The sequence below is a fragment of the Lutra lutra genome, chromosome 14 (genome assembly GCF_902655055.1).
Source record: "Lutra lutra chromosome 14, mLutLut1.2, whole genome shotgun sequence".
Taxonomy (NCBI): domain Eukaryota; kingdom Metazoa; phylum Chordata; class Mammalia; order Carnivora; family Mustelidae; genus Lutra; species Lutra lutra.
The window spans coordinates 10,091,570-10,116,209 of record NC_062291.1 but is presented as its reverse complement, the minus strand read 5'-3'; the positions used below and the strand labels follow the sequence as shown (position 1 = coordinate 10,116,209).

General features: G+C 39.6%; 1 protein-coding gene across 8 annotated transcripts in view; it reads right to left on the bottom strand.

The window, feature by feature from the left end:
* The window catches only part of RYR2 (ryanodine receptor 2), a 738,447-nt gene that overhangs the window by 288,703 nt on the left and 425,104 nt on the right, over positions 1 to 24,640 (bottom strand). For all 8 annotated transcript variants that reach the window (XM_047702071.1, XM_047702073.1, XM_047702075.1 and 5 more), the window contains 5 exons: positions 23,746 to 23,938; positions 21,820 to 22,036; positions 19,949 to 20,053; positions 16,701 to 16,804; positions 10,161 to 10,244 (listed from right to left, as the gene is read on the bottom strand). In XM_047702071.1, coding sequence (XP_047558027.1) covers positions 10,161 to 10,244; positions 16,701 to 16,804; positions 19,949 to 20,053; positions 21,820 to 22,036; positions 23,746 to 23,938 — 703 coding nt within the window. The remainder of the gene's footprint in view (positions 1 to 10,160; positions 10,245 to 16,700; positions 16,805 to 19,948; positions 20,054 to 21,819; positions 22,037 to 23,745; positions 23,939 to 24,640) is intronic.

The following is a 24,640-nucleotide window of genomic DNA, read 5'->3' as shown; positions in this document are numbered from 1 at the left end:
TTTACTTGTATAGTAGGAATCAGGCTAAATGAAGCTTGGAAGTCATCATGCTGTAAAAGATGTGCAATAAACATGAAAAGATTATGTCCAAGTTCAGTGGATGTTAGGTGTAAATTTCCAAACCAAATTAGCCCTTCAAGTACCTTAGAACCAATGGGAAAATCTCAGATGACTGCACACCAGAGATATTAAGGAAGTTTTGCTGGAAGAACATCTACTAAAAATGCATACGGGGCTGACATTTGCCCAGAAAGAAAAGAGAGATAATTCAAAAACCCTTCTCGGGAAAACAAATACTGGAGAATTAATTTCAATGTAGAGATTAGAAAGGAAACAGACAAGGGATATATTTTTTCCACTACTTCACTTCTTTGTTTTTAAGTAAATGTAATATGATGATGTGCCTGGGAGGCCTCCCTACCCCACCCCCATCCAATTCCTCTTTTATCAATTTCTTTTTACTCCAAGGCCTTCCACTGCCCCACAGGCCCTTTGAAACAAAACCACAAGGTATCCAATACCCCAAGAACGGGTCATCTCAAGAGAGAGAGACCAAAGAAAGCCATACTTGGCTTTAGGATTTTTAACACGGGCTTTGAAAATTCACTGCAGAAACATTAGTCATTCAGATAAAAGGCCTTCTGACATTAAAAGTTATGCTTTTTGGAGGACAAGGGGAGATGGAGAGGAGAAGGGAGTTGAGGGAAATTGGAAGGGGAGGTGAACCATGAGAGACTATGGACTCTGAAAAACGATCTGAGAATTTTGAAGGGGTGGGGGGTGGGAGGTTGGGGGCACCAGGTGGTGGGTATTGTAGAGGGCACGGATTGCATGGAGCACTGGGTGTGGTGCAAAAATAATGAATACTGTTATGCTGAAAAAATAAAAAATTTAAAAAAAAAAAGTTATGCTTTTGAATATCAAAAAAGCAAGCCCAGATGCCCTGAGACTTGAAGAAAACCAGATAGATTCCTTCTCCTGTCCAGACAGGTTCCAGAGCCTAGAGGACAGGGGAGCTGGAGGGAAGCCAAAACTCCCTGACACTTACCCAGGTAGAGACCAGGTAGATCCCAGCGCCAAGGTGAACTTCTGTCTTGCTTCCCAGAGCACACTGAGGAAAATGGCCAGGTCCTAGACTCTCCCACACCCAACCCTTTCCTTGCATGGCACAACTTCAGAAAAACAGACATGCAACCAACCCAATCTAGGCTAACAGGTGACGCTCCCTACCCCTCCACCCACACACTGCAATACGCAAATTGCCAGAAAGAGTATTCTTAGGTTTCTGGCACTCCCTAAAAGCCTTCCTTTAAGCCTATAAAGGAAGCTAAAAGAAGAGCTATGACCTACAGTACTCACAGAAATGAGAGTAGGCCCAAAGACCGGTGGGGAAGAGAGGCATCCCCTAAGATGCCAGCAGCGATGAATGAAGGTAATTGACAAAGACACTCCCCGCTGACCAAACCTGAGTCAGACTCCTCTGAGCCCTCTTTGAGACTGGGACTCTGACCTTGGGCTCTGTCCTTGTTCTAATTAGTTCCCTTTTAGTAAGAACCCTACTTGATCAGTTTAACAAAAATTCATCCTTGATACTGGATTGCATTCTTCTTTGCCCTTTCTTGATATCTTATCACCGAGTCTACCTTCAGCAAGAATCCTATCAAATTGGTTCTGTAGAATCCCCCTTCTCCTTGATGTTTCCTCATAGTAATCTCTCCACTGCCCATCTGCACTCCTCATGCTTCTCCTTGGCAACAAAGCCCCACTCATCCTCGTTGGATTCCAAATGGGGTTCAGTTTGATACAGAGGTCTCTTTCCCAATTGACTAGTTCCTGAATAAAATTTGCCTCTATACTTTTAACTTCTGTCCAGCTCTGGTTTGCTTTGACATTAATTCAGTCATGAGAGCAAAATCAAAGGAGATGGACCATGGATCCAATGTCCAATGTCTCCTCCCCATCGTGTGAGTGTACCAAACACAGGTAGCCCCAGTGGTAAGAGGGAGGTAGACACTGAATTCAAATTCAACAACAAATACTCATTCAGTGCTAGAATGTTTTAGGCCCAATTCTAGGAACTACTGATATTATCATTAAGTAACATGGACAAAGAAGTCTATCTTTATAGGAATTACGTTCTGATGCAGAATCAGGCAATAAACAAAGTAAGTGTAGAAAAACAGTATGTTAGAAGATGTAAGTGCCGTGGGGAAAAATAAAGGAGAAAAGGAGGGCATGGGGAAATGTAAAATTTTAAATAGGGAGCAAATTTTTTTTTTTATTAAATAGGGAATAATGTTAAAGAGGTGAAGAAAGAATACTTTGAGATGACAACATCTGAATCAAAACTAAAAGTGAAAATAAACACAGAAAACATTCATTTTAACAGAGTTTGCACTCAACAGACTAGGACTAAGTTTCTCATACTAAGCTTCATTGTGGTGCAAGGTCCATGGGGCTTAAATACGAAATTAAACCTGATCAGAGAAAATAAAGAACATTACATATTAGCACATTTTTCAATTTGTGGTTTGTGAAATTTACTCATTACACATTAAAGGAGTGTATAAAGCTGTTTTTTTTTCCTTCATGATCACAGTGCTTCATCATTAAAGAAAAAATTTAACTGTATTTGTACCACCATCTTTCACTTAGATAAATATTTACATTATCTGAATTTGGTACATGTGCTATGTCTATATAAACAGTATATCTCTATCTCTATATCTATATCATGGGCTGACACATTCAGCATCCAAGCCTTCAACTTAAGAAAGTCATCTATATAGACCTATATGCATTGAGAATATCACTCTTGCCTTTTATGTGTCCCCATATGCCTGAGATACCACTCACACCTCCCCTTCCCATCGCTAGCAGGGACTTCAAAGGATTAGTGTTAAGAAGGTGATGGTGGACAGAAGGAATTTACCACTGGATTTAAAGACCTCTAAGACAATTCTAAATACTACCAGTTCATAATTCAACATTATCTATTATTTCCCAGTGATAAACACAGGCAACCAGTTGCTGATCTACTATGCTCTGTGTTGTTTCAATAACACAGATACGTGCTAAAGAAAAGTTTTACTAAGTGGCATTGGTATTCAGACAAGGATTTGTTTCATTTATTTTTTAAAAGATTTTATTGTTTACTTGAGAGAGAGAGAGAGAGAGAGAGAGAGCACAAGCCAGGGGGAGAGGGAGAGGGAGAAGCAGACTTCCTGCTGAGCTGGATCATGACCTGAGCCGAAGGCAGATGCTTAACCCACTGAGCCACCAAGGTGCCCTGGATTTTTTTTTTTTTCATTATACCTATAATTCTGTTCTGTTCTTAAATCTCAATTACTCAGGCGTATTAGAAATTGGCAATCACCAGCTCTCAGAAGTGGATTTTTTCTACTGCATTCTTCTTTGTCCCTATAGTAAATGGATTCTATGTTCATCAAACTGTGCAGTGGGTCAAGAGCTTCATTTTACAATAAATGCAGGAAGATTTATGAATTTAGGAACTGATGATATGTTACACTCTTCAAATGCCTGCTTATTTGTTTTGAGGAGGAATAAGAAGGGAGAAAAGAACTACAATGAAGCACACACTATACAAACGCCCTTAAGGATTTTTAATGAAATGTGTTTATACATATAAAAAAAAAAAAACCCTAATACATAAATAGCCTATTCTCAAATAGGAAATGCAGCATATAATTCAAGTGACATTTTGAGTCCATGTTAATCCTTAAATCTGAAATAGGTCTCTTATGGGCAGCATGTAGTTGAACATTTTTTCCATCCAGCCACTCTGTGCCTTTTGATTGGGAAATTCAAACCACATACATTTAGAGTAATTGTTGATATGTAAGAACTTAGTAACTGCGCTGAGCAGGGAACCCAACCTGGAGCTCGATCTCACGACCCTGAGATCATGACTGAGCTGAAATCAAGAGCTGGACACAACTGAGCCACCCAGGCACCCAAGTGGCTTTAGTTCTCTTTACTCTTCTACTTTAAATTCCATACTACAGTTGCATGGTTAACACACCATCGGAATGTAGTGTTAGAGTTCTCTAAGTCTGACTGATTTCTCCCCATTGCCAGTGCGCCGTTAGCTTTGACACGCTGCTATATTCCTGGGTTAGCGTCTTCCCATTTCAGCATGAAGAATTCCTTTCAGCATTTCTTGCATGGCAGGTCTAGAGGCAGTGAACCCCCCTCAGCTTTTGTCTGGGGAAGCCTTTATTTCCCTTTCATATCTAAAGAATAAGTTTGCCAGATAGAATATTCTTGGCTGGCAATTTTTAATCTTTCAACACATTGAATACATCATTCCACTCTTTCCTGGCCTGTCAGAGTTTCTGTTGAGAAATCTGCTCAGGCCTAATGGGGGTTCCTTTGTCAGGGACTTTCTTCTCTCCCTAGCTTTGAGATTCTTTATGGTTGATTTTTGACAGTTTCACTAAAATGTGTCTTGGAGAAGGTCTTTTAACACTGAGATAAAAGGGTATGTCATTAGCTTCATGGACTTGTACATCCAAGTCTTTCCCAGGGTTTGGGAAGTTCCTGGCTATTATTTCTTAAAACAAACTCTGCCCCTTCTCCTTTTAGAGCCTGATCATCAGATATTTGCTTTTCTGACAGAATCGGAGGGCTTTTTTAGGCTTTTTTCACTCATTTTAAACTTAGCTCCTGCTCTTCTTCTAACTGTACTAATTCTATATTCGTAACCTCCAAGCCATTATTCTTCCTCCCTCTGATCTGCTGAGATGGATCTTCTTCTCTATATTCCTCACCTCATTCACTGAATTCTTCAGGTCCAGTATTTCCATTTGGTTCTTTTTTAGAATCTCAATTGCTTTGGTAAAGAGCTCCTTGTGTTCATTGACTTTACTCCTGATTTCATTGGATTGTCTTTCTGAGTTTTCTTGGAGCTTGTTGAATTTCTTCACAACAGCTATTTTGAATTCATCATATTGTAATATTCTATGCCTTTGAGCTTGGTTGCTGGAAAATATTTTTTTTTAGTGATGCCCTATTTCCTTGATTTTTCATATTTCTTGTAGCTATGCATCTTTGCTTTTGCATTTGAAGTAGCCAAGACCCTCTTAATTAGCTCTGTGTCTTCTCGGGTGCTTACAGTTTGCTAGACAGGTTATTAGAAACTTTTTTTTTTTTTTTTTAATTTCCAGAGGGGTGAGCTATATCTCAAGTTTGTAGATTCTCCCTTGCCCACCAAGTGTGGCCTATGTTCTGAGCATGCTCCCCATCTCTTGAAGCTTGCTTTTCTGGACATACTCTGGAGCACACACACAGCTGGCAGAGTTGGGGGAAGTATGGATTTAACACTTGGTGAGTTGGGGGTGCCCATGGACCTGGTAGGGAGACGAGGTAGTTCATGTCACTCCCAAAGGCTTGCGGGTGGACTTTGTGCTAAGCAGATACAAGACCATTTGAAATTCTTATCTACTTCTTTCCCAAAGTCCTCCCGAAGCTCTCATGACTAAGCTCCCACCACAGTACTCTGGGTGCTGACGGACCAAAATACATTTCTCTGGCTGCATCCTGCCACCTCACTTGTTTTCGTTCTTAAATTCCACATGAGTGAAATCATACAGTATTTGTCTTTCTTTGGCTGACTTATTTCACTTAGGATAATACTCTCCAGTTCTATCTATGCTGTGGCAAATGACAAGATTTCATTCTTTTTTTTTTTTGGCTGAGTAATATCCCATTGCATATACACACTGCATTTTCTTTATCCATTCATCATTTGATGGACACTTGAGTTGTTTCTATAATTTGACTATTGTAGATAACGGTACTATAAATCAGGGTGCATGTATTTTTTGAATTAGCACTTCTGTATTCTTTGGGTAAATACCTAGTAGTGCAATTGCTGGATCACAGAATAGTTCCATTTTTCTAAATTTACTGATTCTAAAATACCTATAGCTTCGTATTATTTTTGTGGGGTGTGTAAAACATGAGTTATCTTTTTTAATCCAATCTGACAATCTCTGTATCTTACCTGAAAAAATGAATCCATTTGCATTTATTGTGATTACTGATGTACTTGGATTTGTCTCTGTCATATTTTTATTTTTTTAAATAACTATTCTTGACAAAAACAAAAGAATATGCTTTATTTAAAGCATTATAATAAAGTGAATTCCATTAATCCACCACCTTGTTAAGAATATTATTAAAACCACTGTATCTATCTGTGTGCTCCTCACATAGATACACACACACACACACACACACACACACACACATATTATATAAGTATGTTTTGCTTGTTTTTTAGTCTTAAAGACAGTATTATAGTTTATATAGCCATGTGGGGTAAATTTTATCCATCCACAACATTATTTTTTAGGTTCATCTATGTTGCCATTTATGACTATAATTCATTAATTTTATTATGTGACTATATCTAACTTAATCCATCTTCCTACCAAATAGTATTTCTCCTACTCTTCTCCCTTATTTTTATGCTATTACAGATAATATTTCTAAAACAACGGCTTTCATGTTTGATGGTGTGCACTTTCTCTACAGCATATCTCTAGGAGTGACTCTGTACCAAGATGTGCAAATGCTTAATTTTATACAATTATGCCACACTGCTTTAAAAATGATTGTAAACACACTCCAACCTTTAAGACTTGTGTGGCTCTACATCCACATCAATCTTTGCTATTACCAAATTTCTTAATTTTTGCCAACAAATGAGATGGTATCTCACGAAAAATTGAGACGTAGGATAGATTTCCAGCAGGTGTGAATAGTTTTCATTTAACGACATCACTGTGTCCATTTCCCCACCTATGTTCAAGTAATGCAGAACTACCAAAAGCTACACAAATAAAAGGCATCAGTAAAAAATTACAAAGGCAGAGGACTTTAATCCATCCCTCAATAAGACTAATTTATTGCAAACTCTATGCTCTGTGTATCCACTGATCAATCATTTGGTTTCTATTTATCTCAGATTTCGATATCAGAATTGAGGTGGCTATCATAGGAATAAACATTAACCCATTTACCTCAACAGAATAAAGAAGACTGACATTTTCCAACCAACGATAATTCTATTTAAACTGATGGCTTTCACAGAGAAAACTGGTTTTACCAATAAGATTTTATGGCAAATAAATTCCATAAACTGAATAAGCTAAATTCTGGCCTTGGGTGCGGGGGGGGGGGGGGGGGGGCTTGATTATTTTTTGGACTATTTTTGGGAACAGTTTTATGTTCACAGCAGAATTGAGATGAAGATACAGTGCTATTCTCTGCCTCCACACACACAGCTTTCCCCATTATCAACAGTCTCCAAACAAAGTGGTACATTTGTTACAATTCATGAACCTACACTGGGACATCATTACCATCCGAAGACCCTGGCTTATATCAGCCGTTGTACATTTAATGGGTTTAGATAAATGTATAATGACACTATCTAGTCATTATAGTGTCATACACAATATTTTCTTTGTCCTAAAAATCCTCTGTGCTCTGACCATCCATCTCTTCCACCTTCTCAACCCCTGGCAACCACTGATACTTTCAATGACTCTATAGTGTTGCCTCTTCCAGAATGTCATATAGATGGAATCCTTCAGTATGTTTTCATACTTTTCAGACTGACTTTTCAGACTGACTACTTTGCCCCCAAATTTTGAAAAGATACACTCACGCAGCACATGATATAATAGTTTCTTAAATATATCATGCTGTCAAAGGTAATCTGAAATTAATAGTTCTATCTTTTTATCTTTACATACATCAAATTAAGTAAGGTATCTTCTAAGTAAATAAGTAACAGATATAACTACTAGCTTTTGTTGTTCTTTTTCATTTTAATAATGCCTTTATGATATAATTACCAAAAAACCGAGATAATAAGTGATTTTATTTTTTTTTTAAAGATTTATTTATTTGACAGAGAGAGAGAGAGAGAGAGAAAGCACAAACAGGGAGAGTGGCAGGCAGAGGGAGAAGGTCGTCCCACTGAGCAGGGAGCCTGATGTGGGGCTCGATCCCAGGACCCCGGTATCATGACCTGAGCTGAAGGCAGGTGCTTCACTGATTTAAGCCACCAGGCATCACAGTAAGTGACTTTAATAAAAAGCTAAAAAATTCTTTCCTAAATAAAGGTAGTTTCTAATTTTTTGCTTTAAAAAAACTGAACAAGGAAGGATATGACTAAGTCATCAAGTGATAGGTCATCAAACACAATTTCTGAGGATGGACCACTATTAAGTTTCAGTTCACTGAACTGAATTTTTTTTCTTTCATTCTTTCAACAGATTTTTTTTTCTTTAAATGATGTTTTTTAAGAAAACTTATTTATTTATATAAACAAAGAATGCAAATGACCCAGAACTTGTCTCTTTTTATCACTAAATGTTAATAGATGGGTATACGATATAAATGGAAAAAAGAATAGCTGAATCCATTTCATCATGAGCTATTTTCCATAAAATCTTATTTCTACATTTTTTTATCAAAAATGAATTTATGTTGAACACTTGTTTACCAAATTAATTGTAATACCTCAGAAGAAAAATATCAATGTTTACTGACTGTGATCACAGAAAACAAAGCAAAACAAAAAACCAATTTAGATTTAGGTATAAAGACGTATGACAGAGTGATCAATCAAAACATATTTTAATAGGGTAACACTGTGTGAAGGAAATGGATTGGAAATACAATTCAAAGAGAAAAACAAAATGATGGAAAAAACATATTATCAATGTTTATATGTAGTTTTAAATAGATGATAGTACATATCTCATCACTGTGGATCTACTTTTATTCGTGACACTGAAAATTGACATAGAAGTGTCATTCCAAAATGTAAATACGTGAAAATGCCATAAAACAGCATCCAATGGGGGCGCCTGGGTGACTCAGTGGGTTAAAGCCTCTGCCTTCGGCTCAGGTCATGATCCCAGGGTCCTGGGATCGAGCCCCGAATCGGGCCCTCTGCTCAGCGGGGAGCCTGCTTCCTTCTCTCTCTCTCTCTCTGACTGCCTCTCAGCCTATCTCTATCTGTCAAATAAATAAATAAAATCTTTAAAAAAAAAAAACAGCATCCAATGGATGTGCTTAAACTTTTGAGGAAAACTTTTAGAACCTAAAAATGTGCTAGGTAATATCATAGCTCTCAGACATTTTTTTAACGGACTACCTGAATAACAGTGTTTGCTGAACTAGAGGACTTGCCTGAATTGGCATCTGCAGGGCAAGCTCACGATTTCTATTTTGATTTTATGTTCACCAGGGGTAACTTGAGGCCAGGGTGACCGACGGAGAGAATGGAGTGGCTCTTTTGCTTTATGCTCATGATATAACTTAACACATGGCCAGACCTGCCATCTATAAGGCATAGGCCTTGGAAATTAAAACAAAACAAAAATAATAACATGAAACAACAATCATTCATTGAGAACTTACTCATTTAATACCTGTTAGCCGCTAAGAAACCTGAAGTTTTGAGAAGTTCAACAGGATCACAGACAGAGGCTATAGCCCAGTAGGCAAAATCACCCCTATAGCATTCATGGCCTCAGTTTACACAACTTAAAATGGGGATAATAATACCAACTTTATAACTCTTCCTAAAATTTGCTTTTTGGTAAAAAACAAATGAAATTAGGGGTGCCTGGGTGGTGCAGTCAGTTAAGTATCTGACTCAGTTTTAGCTCAGGTCGTGATCTCAGGGTTGTGAGATCAAGCCCCACGTGAGGCTCTGTGATGGGCATGGCGCCTACTTAAGGTTCTCTCTTTCCCTCTCCTTTGTCCCTCACCCCCACTGCATTCTCTCTCTCTCTCTCAAATAAACAGATCTTTAAAAAATCAAATTAAATTATAAAAACATCTTTTGGTGCAAAGTGGAAAACCAGACATAAGCACTTAGGGATACGGGCACCGAAGTGTTCACACATACCTACATGCAAGGAAAATAACACACTTTTTATAACATACTCCCAAGATTTTCTGAGTTTCGTTTCCTCTCTGGGCAAGTCATATACGTATCCATCAAGAGTTCTTTGGGTGCAAAGAGACTGGAAAATCCATTTGCACCCAAGTAATTGAATATATGATTGAATCAATGCAGAGACTAGTTAATATTGCTTAGACATTCAACTTACTTCTTAGGCAGCTTCATTTTTTTCACCTTTTCTTCAGCATGTTCGTCTGATATACCCACATGACATCCTAACGCCAGCAAAGTCCTGGAAAACAAAACCAGAACTCGTTTTTGCAAGAACTCGTTTTCCATCTCCAGAATAACCCGACATAATGGCAGATGGGAATCAAGGGCAACATTCCACCTTGAAAGGAGAGCAGAAAATGCCTTTAAAGCAAAGGAAAAACATTTATTTCTAAATCATTTACTTTTGAGTAATGTGTAAATCATGTGATATTTCAATTACTACCAAAAGCAATATATTGCATAGTAAGTCCTTCTCCAATTCCCTCCATGCAGTCCCATTTCTTTCCCTAAAGACACTGACTGCTACTGATTCTTGAATGTTCTGCTACAGTCTGTGCAAATACTAACACAGACTGGTTTGTGTGTGTGTGCATGTGTCTGTGTGCACACAGGAAAGCGTATTGTTTCTTTTGCCCCCTTTTACGTGACGGGTACATACAAAAGACAGCTCTCTGCCATTTTCTATCTTGACCTTACACCGAAACTCTGATATACTGTTCTTCCACATAGAGCCGGTTTATTTTTCAACAGCTCTGAAGTACTCCATTAGTTGGGTGTGTCATGTTTTCACCCAGTTCTTTGTTCAGAGTCTTTTGTTATTACAAACAACGCTATAATGAATAACCTCATACATTTAATACATCTACTGTGCCCTTCATGTATAGGTTAAAAATTCCTAGACATGGAATTACTGGCTTACATTTTAAAGATTCACAAGTATTCCCGAATGTCTATAGAGTTGGTAGTAATTTACATTCCTACCAGACATGTATGACATTGCCTCCTTCCCAGACAGATCTCTGCTTAAACTTTGTCAACTGGTATGTTAAAAAGGTATCTCCTTAAGGGTTGCCTGAGTGGCTCAGTCAGTTAGGTGTCTGCCTTCAGCTCAGGTCCTGATCCCAGAGTTCTGGGATCAAGTCCTGCACCGGGCTCCTTGCTCACCTAGGAGCCTGCTTCTCCCTCTGCCTGCCACTCCCCCTGCTTGTGCTCACTCTCACTCTTTCTCTAACAAATAAAACCTTAAAAAAAAAAAAAAAGAGGGAGAAAAAGGTATCTCATTATCATTTTAATTTGTATTTTTTTAAGATTTTATTTTTAAGTAATCTTCACATGCAACATGGAGCTTGAATTTATAATCCCAAGATTAAGAGTTGCACACTCAGCTGACTGAGCCAGCCAGGCACCCCCGTATTTTTCTTAAAATAAGTGTATTTGAGCACCTTTATCATATGCTCGATATCTGTACTTACTTTTTGTCTGTGAAAATATTCTTTGCTCAACTTTCCTTTAGTTATAGGGTTTTAATTGCATTTTAGAAGCTCTTCCTGTGTCTGGGATATGAGTTGCAAATGTTTTTCTCTAGTTCGTCTTTTTATTTTCTTTGTATTGTTATTTCTAAGCAGAATTTCAAATCTGTTTTTATATAACTGAAAATTTTCCATCTTTTCTTATGGCTTTATGGTTTATATGGCACTCAGAAATTCCCCATTTGTAAAATCATTTAAAGGAAAATGTCCGTGCTTTCCTGTGTGGGGGTGATGGTGAGGGGATTCTATTAGCTTAAGGTATAGCTTAACTTTATTTTTTTCCCCAGATGGGTATCTAATTCTCCATAAAATATTTACTAAATAATTCATCTTTTACCCCTGGTTTGAAACACAACCTTTATTAGATACAAATTCCCCAGATATTGTTAATCCTGTAAGGGACTTTGTAGTCTAGAAACAAATTTCATTTTCAAATGACACATCAGGGTCCCTGTTTGCCAGGAACTGTTCGCCCATTTTTTTTTTAAGATACTCTGTATTTTTTTTCTTCCCCTGAATGACTTCCATTGATTTTCCCAAGAAAGATCCTTACAATTCACTTGTAGAACTCATCCTTTAGAGTCCTCTAGGTTTATATGGAACAACGTGACTTCACTATCCAAGACAATAATGGTTTCTCCTATCCCAGCAGAATAAGATACAATGGCTTATCCTTCTGGATTACAGAATTTCTAGGGCCTAGTCACAGTCGGCATGTGGCAAGTATCTACAATTCACTCATACTTTCCTCCACAACATCTGAAAAATGAAAATCTGGAGACAGAAAGACAGATGGTATAGGTAAATGGAGCTGTGTGTATTACACACACACACACACACACACACACACACACCCACTGTTATCACATTAAATTTTCGGTAACATTTTTTTTAAAAAAGGCAGGTATAGGATGGGGAGTTTAAAAAAATAAAATCATGTAGAAAAATCATGTAAGAAAATCATTATCTTCATGTAGCTTAGTCTAGTAAGAAAGGCAAAGAGTAAATAACCCCAGAGAATAATATTAAAAATGGTAGTGAGAGAGATTAAAAAAAATATATTACAAGGTGTTAGAAGAGAAGAGGAGAGGGGAGTGGGGAAGGTCTCATCCAGGAAGTACACTTAAGCAGAAACAGGAAGTAAAAGTAGGAAGGGGCCCATCTAAGCATCAGATAAAGAATTTTCAGGCTAAAGGAACAGCACAGATGAGGCAGTAAAAAATCTGAGTCCCTGGAGGGAAGAGACCACAGGGGCTGGACCACAGTGAACAAGGACAGGAGTTGGGCAGATGCGCTGAGAAGTTGTCGGTGTAGATCCCAAGGACTTGTGCAGACTCCTGCAGTGAGTGCAAAAGGAAGGCCGTGAACAGTTCCAAGCACCATGTGTATGAGTGTGCTCAGGTACAGGTGCATGAACTCTGGCTGTGCACAGAATGAACTGGAAGAAAGTAAGTGGGGGGAACAGTGAGGAGATTCTCAGGGCAGTCAAGGGGACTTGTGACGGTGGCTCAGACCAAGAGGAGTGCTGTGGAAATGGGGGGAGGGGACAGACTGGAGATGCGCTGGGGAGGATCTGGTGATGGGCTGGGCCCACTGATTGGCTGGATGCAGGGATCAAACATAAGGAAGAGTCCAGGATAAGCCCCAGGTGTCTGGCCTGTGCAGCAGATGAACAGAGATGCGATTCACAGGGGACATAATGCTGTGGGTCAAGCTGCCTCAGATCCAGGGAAAATACCGCTGAGGAACAGGATACACACAGAACAGGTGTCTGGGGTAACGATGCACATTTAGGAAGCTGTCAGCAATTGTGTGGGTTTGGGTGTGTGATGGGTGTGATAAGAAGTTATGGGTGTGGATAAGAATGCCTAGAGACTGTGCAACAGAGAAAGGAGTGAGCCCAGGACTCAACATCAAGAATCACAACAGAGATCGGGAAAACTGCTGCTAGCATGAGACTGAAAAAGTAAAAAAACAAACAACAAACAAAAAGAAAGTTCAAAGTTAGGAGGAAAACCTGCTCTTTTAGAAAAAATCATGTCTCTTCCTTAACTACTTTTCTCCCTTTCCTATGCTCTCCTTGGTGTCCCCGTGTCCCTATGCTTCTCATACCTCCCTACATATGTATACATATACATCGCATTTCCTACAAACAATTTTAGGGGAAAAACTACTTGATCAAGGACGCCTGGGTGGCTCAGTCAATTAAGCATCCGCCTTTCGCTTAGGTCATGATCCCAGAGTCCTGGGATCAAGAGTCCTTCATCAGGGTCCTTGCTCAGTGGGGACCCTACTTCTCCCTCTGACTGCAGCTCCCCCTACTCATTCTCTCTGACAAATAAATAAATAAAATCTAAAAAAACAAAAACAAAAACGAAACGACCTACTGACCAGAAGAAAAATATTGTTCTAGTCTTGCTCTGTTTTTGCTAACTTACAAAGAAAGATTCTATGAAAATATAAGATGTTGATTAAAAAATTACTGTATCATTCATTCCCTAAACATGAGTCATTTATTCCAAAATTAAGATACGAAATTCAGGAACTACTGTTAAGTAGAACAGAATTTAAACCTTTAGTGACACAGCCTAAATCGGGCACAGGGCTAACAGGCCTGCTGGAAGCACTAGGTTGTCCCGAGAGAGGGAGCCGGAAGTCTGCAAGACTCTGCAGCACACATATAACCGGCCAGTCTAAATCACAGACAGAGCATCTAACATTCACATCCATGTGAAATCACCCTTCAGCCCAAAATAAGGGATATTCTGTAGTAATCTTCTGCTAATTTGTTACTTCGGCACTCTTCAGAATTCAAAGGAATAAAGTTTTGACCCTTCCCATGATACCTTTGTGGAGTGTCTCAGACATATGGTGCTCCAAGCTTGATCACTATTATATGATTTAGTCCCCACCACAATTCCATTCTATTCCATTCCATTCCACTATGACCCCATTTCACTGATGGAAGAAAATCTAAGGTTTGGAAAATCTAAGATTCCCTTTGGAGCAGCAAGTCCTTAACCCCGTACCATCTAACACCAGAGTCTGTGTTCTCACCTACTCTGCTCTGGGAGCTACCAACTAAACAAGGTTCTAATGGAAACACAGAAAGAAACCACCAACTACTGAGATTGGGCTAAGTGTGAATTTTGGAGAGGTAGGGATTCTTCCTGTTCTAATTTTAAAGAAATACTTTAAATCAGCTCATTGTAAAGTATTGAGGATTAGCTCAGGGACAAGGTCATTAGCATTCATGATGGGCAACAGCACCTCAGTACATGCACTGTGATGATTAATCAAATCAGCCACCAGTCCCTCTTTAGGAATGAGGTCAGATTACAGGCAGTCAGACTCCACACACTATGCAAATAAGGAGGTTTCCCCACTTCCCTGCTTCCTGGGATTTGTCCTTTGCAATATCTGGCTTAGTTGTCAATCACTACAATTACAGGGAATGTACTACAAATTTAACTGAATTATCTTAGACCTTGACCTTTCAATAAAACATTTTGTTGTAAAAGATGGGCAAATGGTGAGCTGCTGTGAATCACTTACTGAAATGTACAAGCCACTAACCAAGACTACAAAGGGAGTCAGGAGACCCTAAACACGGGGTCCACAGGTCAGAGTCACGCATCATGCATTCGTCATCGCAGGCAAGCTCTGTCCATTTTTATCTCTGGGAGGTTCTCAACTTACTTGATTTGTATATATTTCCCTGTCCTTTCAAATTACTAGTAGAACCTAAACTCACTTGATGCTCAGTATGTTAACATCCATAAAGATTATTAGAACCACATCTTTGAGGAAAGAAACCTGAACCCAAAACCCAAAGTTTGAAACAGTGGTGAAATTTTATGTTCTGAATCCTTGGTAAAATCACTTTGAGGGAAACAACTCCTTACTCTTAACAAAACTGAAACAAACAAAAATAGACACAAGGATATAAGCCTAATATAAACATGCATTAGAGTAAGTGACCTATTTGAATAAATCTAGTTCTAGAGGCCACCAAGGACAGAAAAGGAATTAAGAAAAGGTATGGTCTTCTCAAAAATATTTTCTGGACTTTTTTCTTTTCTTTTGAGAGAGAGAGAGAGAGAGAGAAAGAGAGGAGGGACGGAGGGAAAGGGAGAGAATTTTATGCAGGCTCCATGCCCAGCATGGAGCCAGACACAGGCCTCGATCTCATGACACTGAGATCACAACCTGAGCAGAAAATCAAGAGTCGGATGCTTATCTGACTGAGCCACCCAGATGCCCCTTTTCTAAACTGTTTATATTAAAATTTAAAATTATTTTCCTTCCTTCATTTTACTCCATGTTATTCTTTCATTTGCAATGATAATGCAACTGGCAGGGTCACTGCAAAGTGAATCTGCCTTTAAAGACGACATGTAAATTGTCTAAGGTTGCTTTTCTCGAAGTGTGTTCCTCAGGGAAATGGTCCCGAGGCACCCTCTGACAAAAAAAGATGGTATGGTTAAATAAGTCGGGGAAATAACATAAACGGATTCCATACCATATTAGAGATGCACAGCACTGAAAAGTCCATCAGCAAAATAAATTATTTTAACTCAGCATCTTTAAAATATTTTAAAGCAGTGTTTCTCAAACTATCTGTGATAAAAGGCCAATTTCTTTTTAATTTCTAGCCTATCGTGGTCTGATTCTCTGATAAGACACAAATAAAACTTGTTAGAAAAAATTAAAATTTTTAAATGAAGACATATAAAATATAAGCCTACATTTTATAAATTATGAGATTCAGTAAGACATATCATTGTTCCCTTAATTTGGCATAAAAGTTTCTCAACACTTACTATTAGTATCTTTACTTATGTTGTCACAAATCAAAAACAGTTTGTGACAGACCTGGTCCTTGGCCCACACTGTGAGCAGCAATGTATCTGATCAGAGAACCCTCGTGTTCTGTAATGCCCAAAATATCCATAGAAGGCTCTTCACTAAATACTTTATAAAGCATAAAGACACAAAATAGCAGGGTCAAAAGTCTAATTCCCAACAAATGCTGATCCAATCCACCTGGGCATTATGAAAAGTTCTGAGTTAATTAATTTAATTCTAACTGAATTAAACTGTATTGATACCTTGTTTGTTTCAGGTCAGGCAGATCAGAAAACAGGAAAAGGTAAGAAACTCACTTCAGGGTCTCCAGCGACATCTGCAAGTTGTAATTGCGTTCTTGCTCAGGCAGCTTGGAGAACTCCACCAGACACGGGTGCTGTCTCTTATTGTCATCTCTAACCTGAAATGGGACGGAAAATCCTCATGATAATCATCTCCAATCCAGACACCAGCCACGGCAATCCAACTGCATGGCAGGTAAATGAAGGGGAAAAGCAAGAAGGAAGGCTCAGCGCAGCTCATCATCCCAGCAAAGCTGTCCCCATAAGCCCCCAGACACGCTAATGTTTATGATCAGTGGTAAAACCTGGCCTAACCTCGGCCCCCTGTTCTGTTCAGTGTAGTTCCTGGCCCCAAGGGCCCAAGCCAGCTCTACTTTGGCACCCACATGTTCCCCACCTCAGCCTCCTCCAACATTTGCTTAAATCTTACTTTCCCAATCAGGGTCATCCTGTTCTTCCCAATATGACCATCTGCCCACTCACCCTACACTTTCATTTTCTTCCGTAACAAATTCCACCTGCTGGCAGAACCACACACACACTTGCCGGTTTACGGTCTACCTCCTAGCACTAGAATGTACAACCAAAGAAAGAGAAATTTTGTTCTTTTTTCTTCTTTGATGTACTCCCATCACCCAGAACATGCCTGGCGCATGGTAGGCACCCAACAAATGTTTCATACATTGAAATGAAGTCTATGTAAGAAAGGGTAGTGTTGACTTAGTTTTAATGTGTAGTACTTTTATGTGTTTAGAGCCAGACTAGAGACATCAATCGACAAGATGACTGACTGATCTAAAGTCTTCACAGTGATTCCAGCGGATCATCTCACCCACTGTGAGTAACCTACAGATACAGCAAATCATATCTTCACCTTAACGAAATCAGTTAGCCTATGGGCACTTTTCATATTTACTCTTGCAAGTGTCTATCAGCCATCAGCGTGAACAAAATTCAAGATTTTAGGAATGTATTAATGAGAAAGATGTCTTAGATCCTTGCACCTGTAAATAGATTATCTTCTCAGAAACCTAGACGACATAGGCATCACTATGCTTTAGCCCCAAGATGACAGCTGGGGAACAAAAATTACTCCATGCGAATAACTATCAGGTTCTAGAATGCCACCTAGGAAGGACACAACCTAAGCAAGAACTTTTTCTAATTCTTCAGGCATCACTAAGTTAAAAATAACATTTTTTTTCTTCCTGGTGATCTTTACAAATGAACAGGACTTACACAAAAGCATATTACTTGATTCAATGCATAGGTCCAGAAATGAAATCTACGTTTAGAAAATTTCACTCTGAATTCTAAACATCAAAGTAGAAATGATGGTGTCTAAGTCCTGAAATAATCTGCTCCCCATTTATGTAATGTTCACTTCACCTCTATTCTGTACACAGGAGAATCACGGACACCAATGTCCTCTCAGGTGTCCAAGCTAAAACCAGAAATTTTCCCAGACTTCCCTCTCTCTTTTGCCCATACCCTCAATGTGAACTCTAAAACACGTCTTGCAATCATGTCTCTCCTCCCCCTGCACACAACAGTGAAACTCGCCACCTCCCACCTCGGCCACCCATAAGAGCATTGGCAAGTCTTACAGTGACAACAGTCCTAGAGAGAAAGCTAGAAAATCTGGACCCCAGTCCGAGCTCCTCAAGAGCACTGCGCGCACTCTCAAGGCCCAACTCTCAGGGATGCCATCGCCAGCAAAACTGAAAGAACAGCCCTGTGTGCTGTTAGGAAAATTTAACCCAATAACCTGTGAGAGTTTATGTGAAAATGGGAAGTTCTAAACAGATACATAAAAGTGAGGGAGTGGCGTGGGGTATCATACGGTAGTCACCACCAGCATTAATAAAAAATATTCTTGTGCGCCTGGGTGGCTCAGTGGGTTAAGCTGCTGCCTTCGGCTCAGGTCATGATCTCAGGGTCCTGGGATCGAGTCCCGCATCGGGCTCTCTGCTCAGCAGGGAGCCTGCTTCCCCTTCTCTCTCTCTCTGCCTGCCTCTCCGTCTACTTGTGATCTCTCTCTGTCAAATAAATAAATAAATAAAAAAATCTAAAAAAAAAAAAAATATATTCTTTATTCAAAGCTCAATGCCATGAGCTATGACAAGGTGAAACACTCCTTTCTATAGTCAGTCAAATGTATAAGACAGCGTTATAATCTTTGGGATACTTAGACTAATAATATTATAAAAAAATTTTTTTTTAAGATTTTATTTATTTATTTGACAGACAGAGATCACAAGTAGGCAGAGAGAGAGAGAGAGAGAGAGAGAGAGAGGAGGAAGCAGGCTCCCTGAGGAGCAGAGAGCCCGACGCGGGGCCCGATCCCAGGACCCTGGGATCATGACCTGAGCTGAAGGCAGAGGCTTTAACCCACTGAGCCACCCAGGTGCCCCAATATTATAAAAATTTAAGTGTTGCCACAGTCCTGCCAAAAATAAGGTATATGATACACTGGAATTACACAGAAAATTATTAAAAAATAAATTTTATTGACAAACCATAAAGATCTTCATTTTCTTAAAATATTTAATTTCCTTGAGAGAGAGAGCGAGAACAAGCATGGGGGGAGGGGCAGAGAGAGAGGGAAAGAGAAAATGGCAAGCAGACTCCCTGCTGAACATGGAGCCCGACATGGGGTTCAATCCCACAACCCTGAGATCATGACCTGAGCCAAAATCAAGAGTCAGATGCTTACCCAACTGAGCCACCCAGGCACCCCACTATGATCTTTAAATAATAATTTGGAAATACATATAATCATTATATCTCAGCCTGCCTTCCACCTCTGAAACCAACTGTGGCCCTCTGCCCACAGGCCTGGTACTGACTGCTACACACAGTTAAGACTAAAAGAAGCAAAGCACCAGATAAAGGAAACGGAAAATGACTAATTTCTTTCATTTTCAACTTTCACTTTCAATTTCAATGAGATTTTTTTTTTTCCCCCCTCAGAGGCTTAGAAATCAATCCCTATTGTCTGTATGTTAACCTTGATTTAAAAATATAACTTTCGGCCTCAAGAATGATGACTTTTCAATTGTCTAGGCAACTGGGCCATTCTTCAATGAACACACCAATAATGTCATTCTCTCTTGTACAGAAAAACTGAACAAAAACTAATGTGTAGGGGGGAAAAATCAATCTAATCGATTCATGTCACCATGTAGCAGGATGAGTGAGAAAAAGTTATGTTTTTAGAAGAAGTATTAACAAATCGGAAAATAAATTTCAAAATTACATACCGGACCATACTGCCAGCCAAGTTCAATTTTATTCATAACCCAGAGTTCATGGATATTCTCTGCCAGTTTTTCTCTTATTCTCTCTAGGTGAGGAGGCAACACAATCTAAAATAATAAAGAAAACACACATCAGAAGCAAATGCAATAAAACCACGCCAATTGTCCTCACTGTGAACTGAAACAAGTAAAACCACTGTAAACCATGAAGACGTTAATCACATAACTAGATTCCAACCCTTCTAATATAGTTATAAAAATATAACAAGGTATATCTGAAAATTGTTGAGGTAATTTGAGGATGTTTTAGTGGGACGAGTGAATTCATGAACAAAAGTGGGGAAGAAGGAAGACAGGGGTATTGGTGGGGACAAGTCACCACTAAGAACAACTGCTTCATGGATGTGGGATGTAAGCATCAGCGCGGGCATCACTTAAAAAGAGACATCACCTCAAGTTTCCTCAGCTAAACTGGCCATTACACACAGGCCAGAACGAAGGCAATTCAGTGACCAAAGGATGACCCACTGGCTCTCTGAGCCTGTAAATATTTGCAGTGATTTATGTCTTTCCCTGGATCTGCTCTGTTCCTTCTAGTGGTTTCCAAGAATAAGCTTCTAAGGAAAACAATCTTTACGTGTTCTCATTCAAAGACGTTTAATGACCTCTTCATAAAGAACACGAATGGTTCTCAGGGTAAGGGGTTGGTTGTTGCTGTTTGGCGAGGCACTTAGGTGTCACCCCACAGCCAGTCCCTCCACAGACAGCAGGTGACTGCCTACAATGTTTCACTGATGAGACAGTTTCCTGAGGGAGCAGGCTATCACTGCTCCCTTTCCCCACAACGCTGGAGACTATCTGTGTCATGAGAAATCCTCCATGTGCTCCTACTGCATAATCCAATTGTCCCTTCCAGTCCATTTCTAGCCTCCTGATCGTGTTTGCTACTGAAATTTGGTAGCATCACACATATCCTGCCATCTTGCAGCAAGGAACAACACGCTGAATTTCAGCCATGGACAAAGCTTGCTTCTCTCACTCAATAATATAAAAGGCCAGCATGACGAGGCAGAAAACAGGATTCAGGAGCTAAATAAGGATTTGCTCAACAACCGAACCTTCTGAGTTAGCCTGGTGTTAACTCCACGTTAGACTTTGGAGGCAATCTCTTGGATTTTCAAAAACTTTGCATAACTGACCTTACTAAAGTTATGTCAGCATCAAGATAAAGCAATTATTTATTTAATTCACTGTCATTGTCCAGATGCGTTCACATCTATGAGACAGAAAAGAATAAGGACTCACACTTCCCGGGTGCCTGTTTACGAAGTATTGTGCTAATCTGTTATTTATGTACTCTGTCCAGCATACTCTTGGCAACCCAAATGACAAGGAGAGGGACTTCCTCAGGGTCCCCAAGTAAACAACTGACCCCAGGAGCTCTGACTCCAGAGCCCAGGATCTCAATCTCTACGTAAGAAAAAGGTCAGTTAACACGCTTCAAAGTTACAGTGTATCTGGATGGTTGAAGAAATAAACTTCATGCCCACCATATATAAAAAGTGCACCCTCGAAAAAGCATGCATTACCTCCAGTTGTGACCCACATTAGTGCATCGTGAAATCCATGTAATGGCTTGAGATCACTCTTTAAAACTACAGAATAGAATCTGAATACCAAATAGGTGAGTGGATCTGATAAAGGTAAGCATTACTTTAGGAGACTTTCTTTGATTCTGCATATAAACTGTGGGGTTGGAAGATGTGTTTCTGTGGGCTGCGGTTAAGAGTGTCCACCGAAAGCCACTGCACATCAGAACAACAGCACAAGAGGACAACGGTACAAACAGCCACCATTACAGGTGCTCTGGGTACCTGGCTGGTATCCACAGGGATGGGCGTGAAGGCGGCCTGCGTCAGGGAGACCGTGGGCCCCAGGAGGTCCCGTGTGTAAGTCCTTTCTTGCTTGTACTCTCGACTGTGCTCCACTTTCAACTTTTCTTTTGGCAGAACGGCTTCATAACAAGGAGCGTACCCAGGTGGCGGGAGGAATTTAAATTCTCCGTGTCTCCCCCCAAGCAGAAAGCGTACCCTACAAAGGATGCATGTCAGGGTCAGGTATAGCTCTGGTGTATGGAAAGCTCCCTAACCAACAAAACACATGGAATAAATGATTAGTACAAAACTAACTTTATCAGAAGCCACACCTTCCCCCGAGGGCCATCATAGTGGGGGCACCTTGGAGTCTAAGGGCCTCTGAGCACAAAAGGTAAAGCACGGTGAGAGGAAAAGCTGATTACATTACATTGATGGATCCGAGAAAACTTATCACTCACTGGAGAATTTGCAAAAGCGCGTGCATCATACTCCTATAGGAGAAATATCTGTGCACGGTAATTGGTCATTTAATGTCTCCAGGGGCCCAAAGAATCATCAGAGAAAGAGGAGACATTATCTAAACATCTAGATACTTAAAATTACAGGACTGCATGAGGTTTGATAAAAAAAAGTAACAGTCACTTCCCACTGTCCAACTTCCCAGGGAAATTCCTTAAAGGGAACTCAAATAATATTTGCTTTGCGGAAGAAAGTCACCTTATTCCTTCTTTGATGACAAAAAAAAAAACAAAAAATGAGAAACAAACAAAAAAACAAAACTGTACTAAAATCTTTCATACATCAAAGTCCTTTAATTAAAAATAATTTAAAACAAGTTCCATTGAACAACATGTTTTGAAACACAGCTAAACAATACTGATTCCACAGGCCCTCAGCTTACAAAAATAAAACCAAATTTTCGTTTTCCTTGCAATTCTTTTTCTAATTTGTGGTTCACTTCCAGGCCAAAAATAATCACAATAATTATAAAGCAAATAAAATAAAAAAGCAAAGGGCTAAAAATGAAGAAAACAAAGGTTTTGAAACACTCCAGAAGGTTATAGAAAGAAATGTAATTTGTATAAACACACCAGAAAAGGTCATTGGTGCATGGGTACATAGTATTTCATGCTTTTTCTGTCCCCTCTTCAATATGGTGCTTCTATAACCATGACTTATTCATATGTATAGAATCCTAATAGGAAGAATACCCAGAGTGACTTGATGGTCAGTCATAATAAGGAGCCACTCTTGTGAGGGAGCCACACACACACATTAACAGGTGACAGGGTAGCACCTTATCACGACAGACCATCGCTTGTTCTCTTTGTAGAACTCCAAAGAATTATCATTTATCTCTTTCCATGTGGTAACAGCAAGACAGCAACAAGTTAGAGGAAACCATCTTGACCCAACTGATCGCAGCAGACAATTTACAAGTACAACACATAGCGGATAACACAGAGAGAATGAACAACAACAACAACAACAAAATCCATTTAGTTTCTGTAGAAATGGGGGTTTGGAGTGGGGTGGGGAATATGAGATGAGAAAAGGAAAATTAATGAAACATAAGGAAATAAGTGGTATTTTCTTACACAATGTTGTTTATTTCCCCTTATTAAAAAAACAAGTAAACTTAAATGGGCTTGAACTATTTCAGGACATGGATTCGGGGGAGGGTTAGCAAACTTCCCCGTCTAAATGGTAGGACAGGTGGACAAAGCATTCGGCCTCCCAAGACGCCTCTCTTGGGTGAATCTTACCTCTTTCTCCAAGGAACAAAAAAAATGCCCTGGGGACAGACAGGTGCCCAGGAGCAGGCAGAAGGTTAGCGGAGTGTGGGGCATGGCAGTGCAGTGTCTTCTGTGAAAGTAGGAGAAGTCAGAAGGGACACAAACCAAAACACATAGAAATACTAACTTTATTCCTGCAGAGAAACTAACAACTGGAAAGAAGAGGCCATCAATGTTGAAATTCTCAAACATTCCTTGAACAGGTTGTCCGTTGATTCGGAATGAGATGCTAGGGGCACTCAGATCTAGACAGCAACTGATGACGTCATCCGTTCTCAGCAGATGCTGGTTTGGTGAGCTTACAGTACGAGCAATGCAGCCTATAGAGGAGAAACAGTAAGGACGGTGATTTCTTTTCCTCACAGAATCGTCTTCCGAGGCAAAGATTTGAGTGGTACTGACAAATCAATGCACAATACTGGAAGAGAATAAATTTTGAATGCAAATTAATACTACATGTTAAATCCTTTGTCCAAAAACTGTTGCTGTCCCCCTCCCCCGGGGCCATGCTGCTCTCTTTATTGTAAATTGGACCTTCTGATATGCAGAGAAACTTCTGCTTGGAGCAGGACGGCATCTGATGCACAAATCAGCTTAAGCTGAGAACAGAATGATGTCAGAGAGAAATCTCCAGGGAGAGACCTGAGTTCCAACAGATGCTTTACCACCTCCTACTTGTATGACCATCAGCAAATTACATAATCTCTCTAAACCTTGACTTCCTAGAAGCCAAATGCCATCACCTTGCAGAGTTGTTATGATGATTAAACTAATGGTTTAAAAGAACACAGCGTCTCAGACATAGCAGGGCTCGCATGTCAGGACCCTTTCCAAATATTCAGTCCCTTTTGTTTTATAAAATAAAAATAACAGGGATAAGGAAAGCAGAAAATGTGTTCATTCGTGCATTGTTTGCTGAGACGCAAACGCATGCCAACTGATTTGTTTTACAGTTTATTTCACACAAGATCTTGGTTGGCTTCCTGAGAACAGCAGGATACGAGTTGAGGCGTGACAATGAT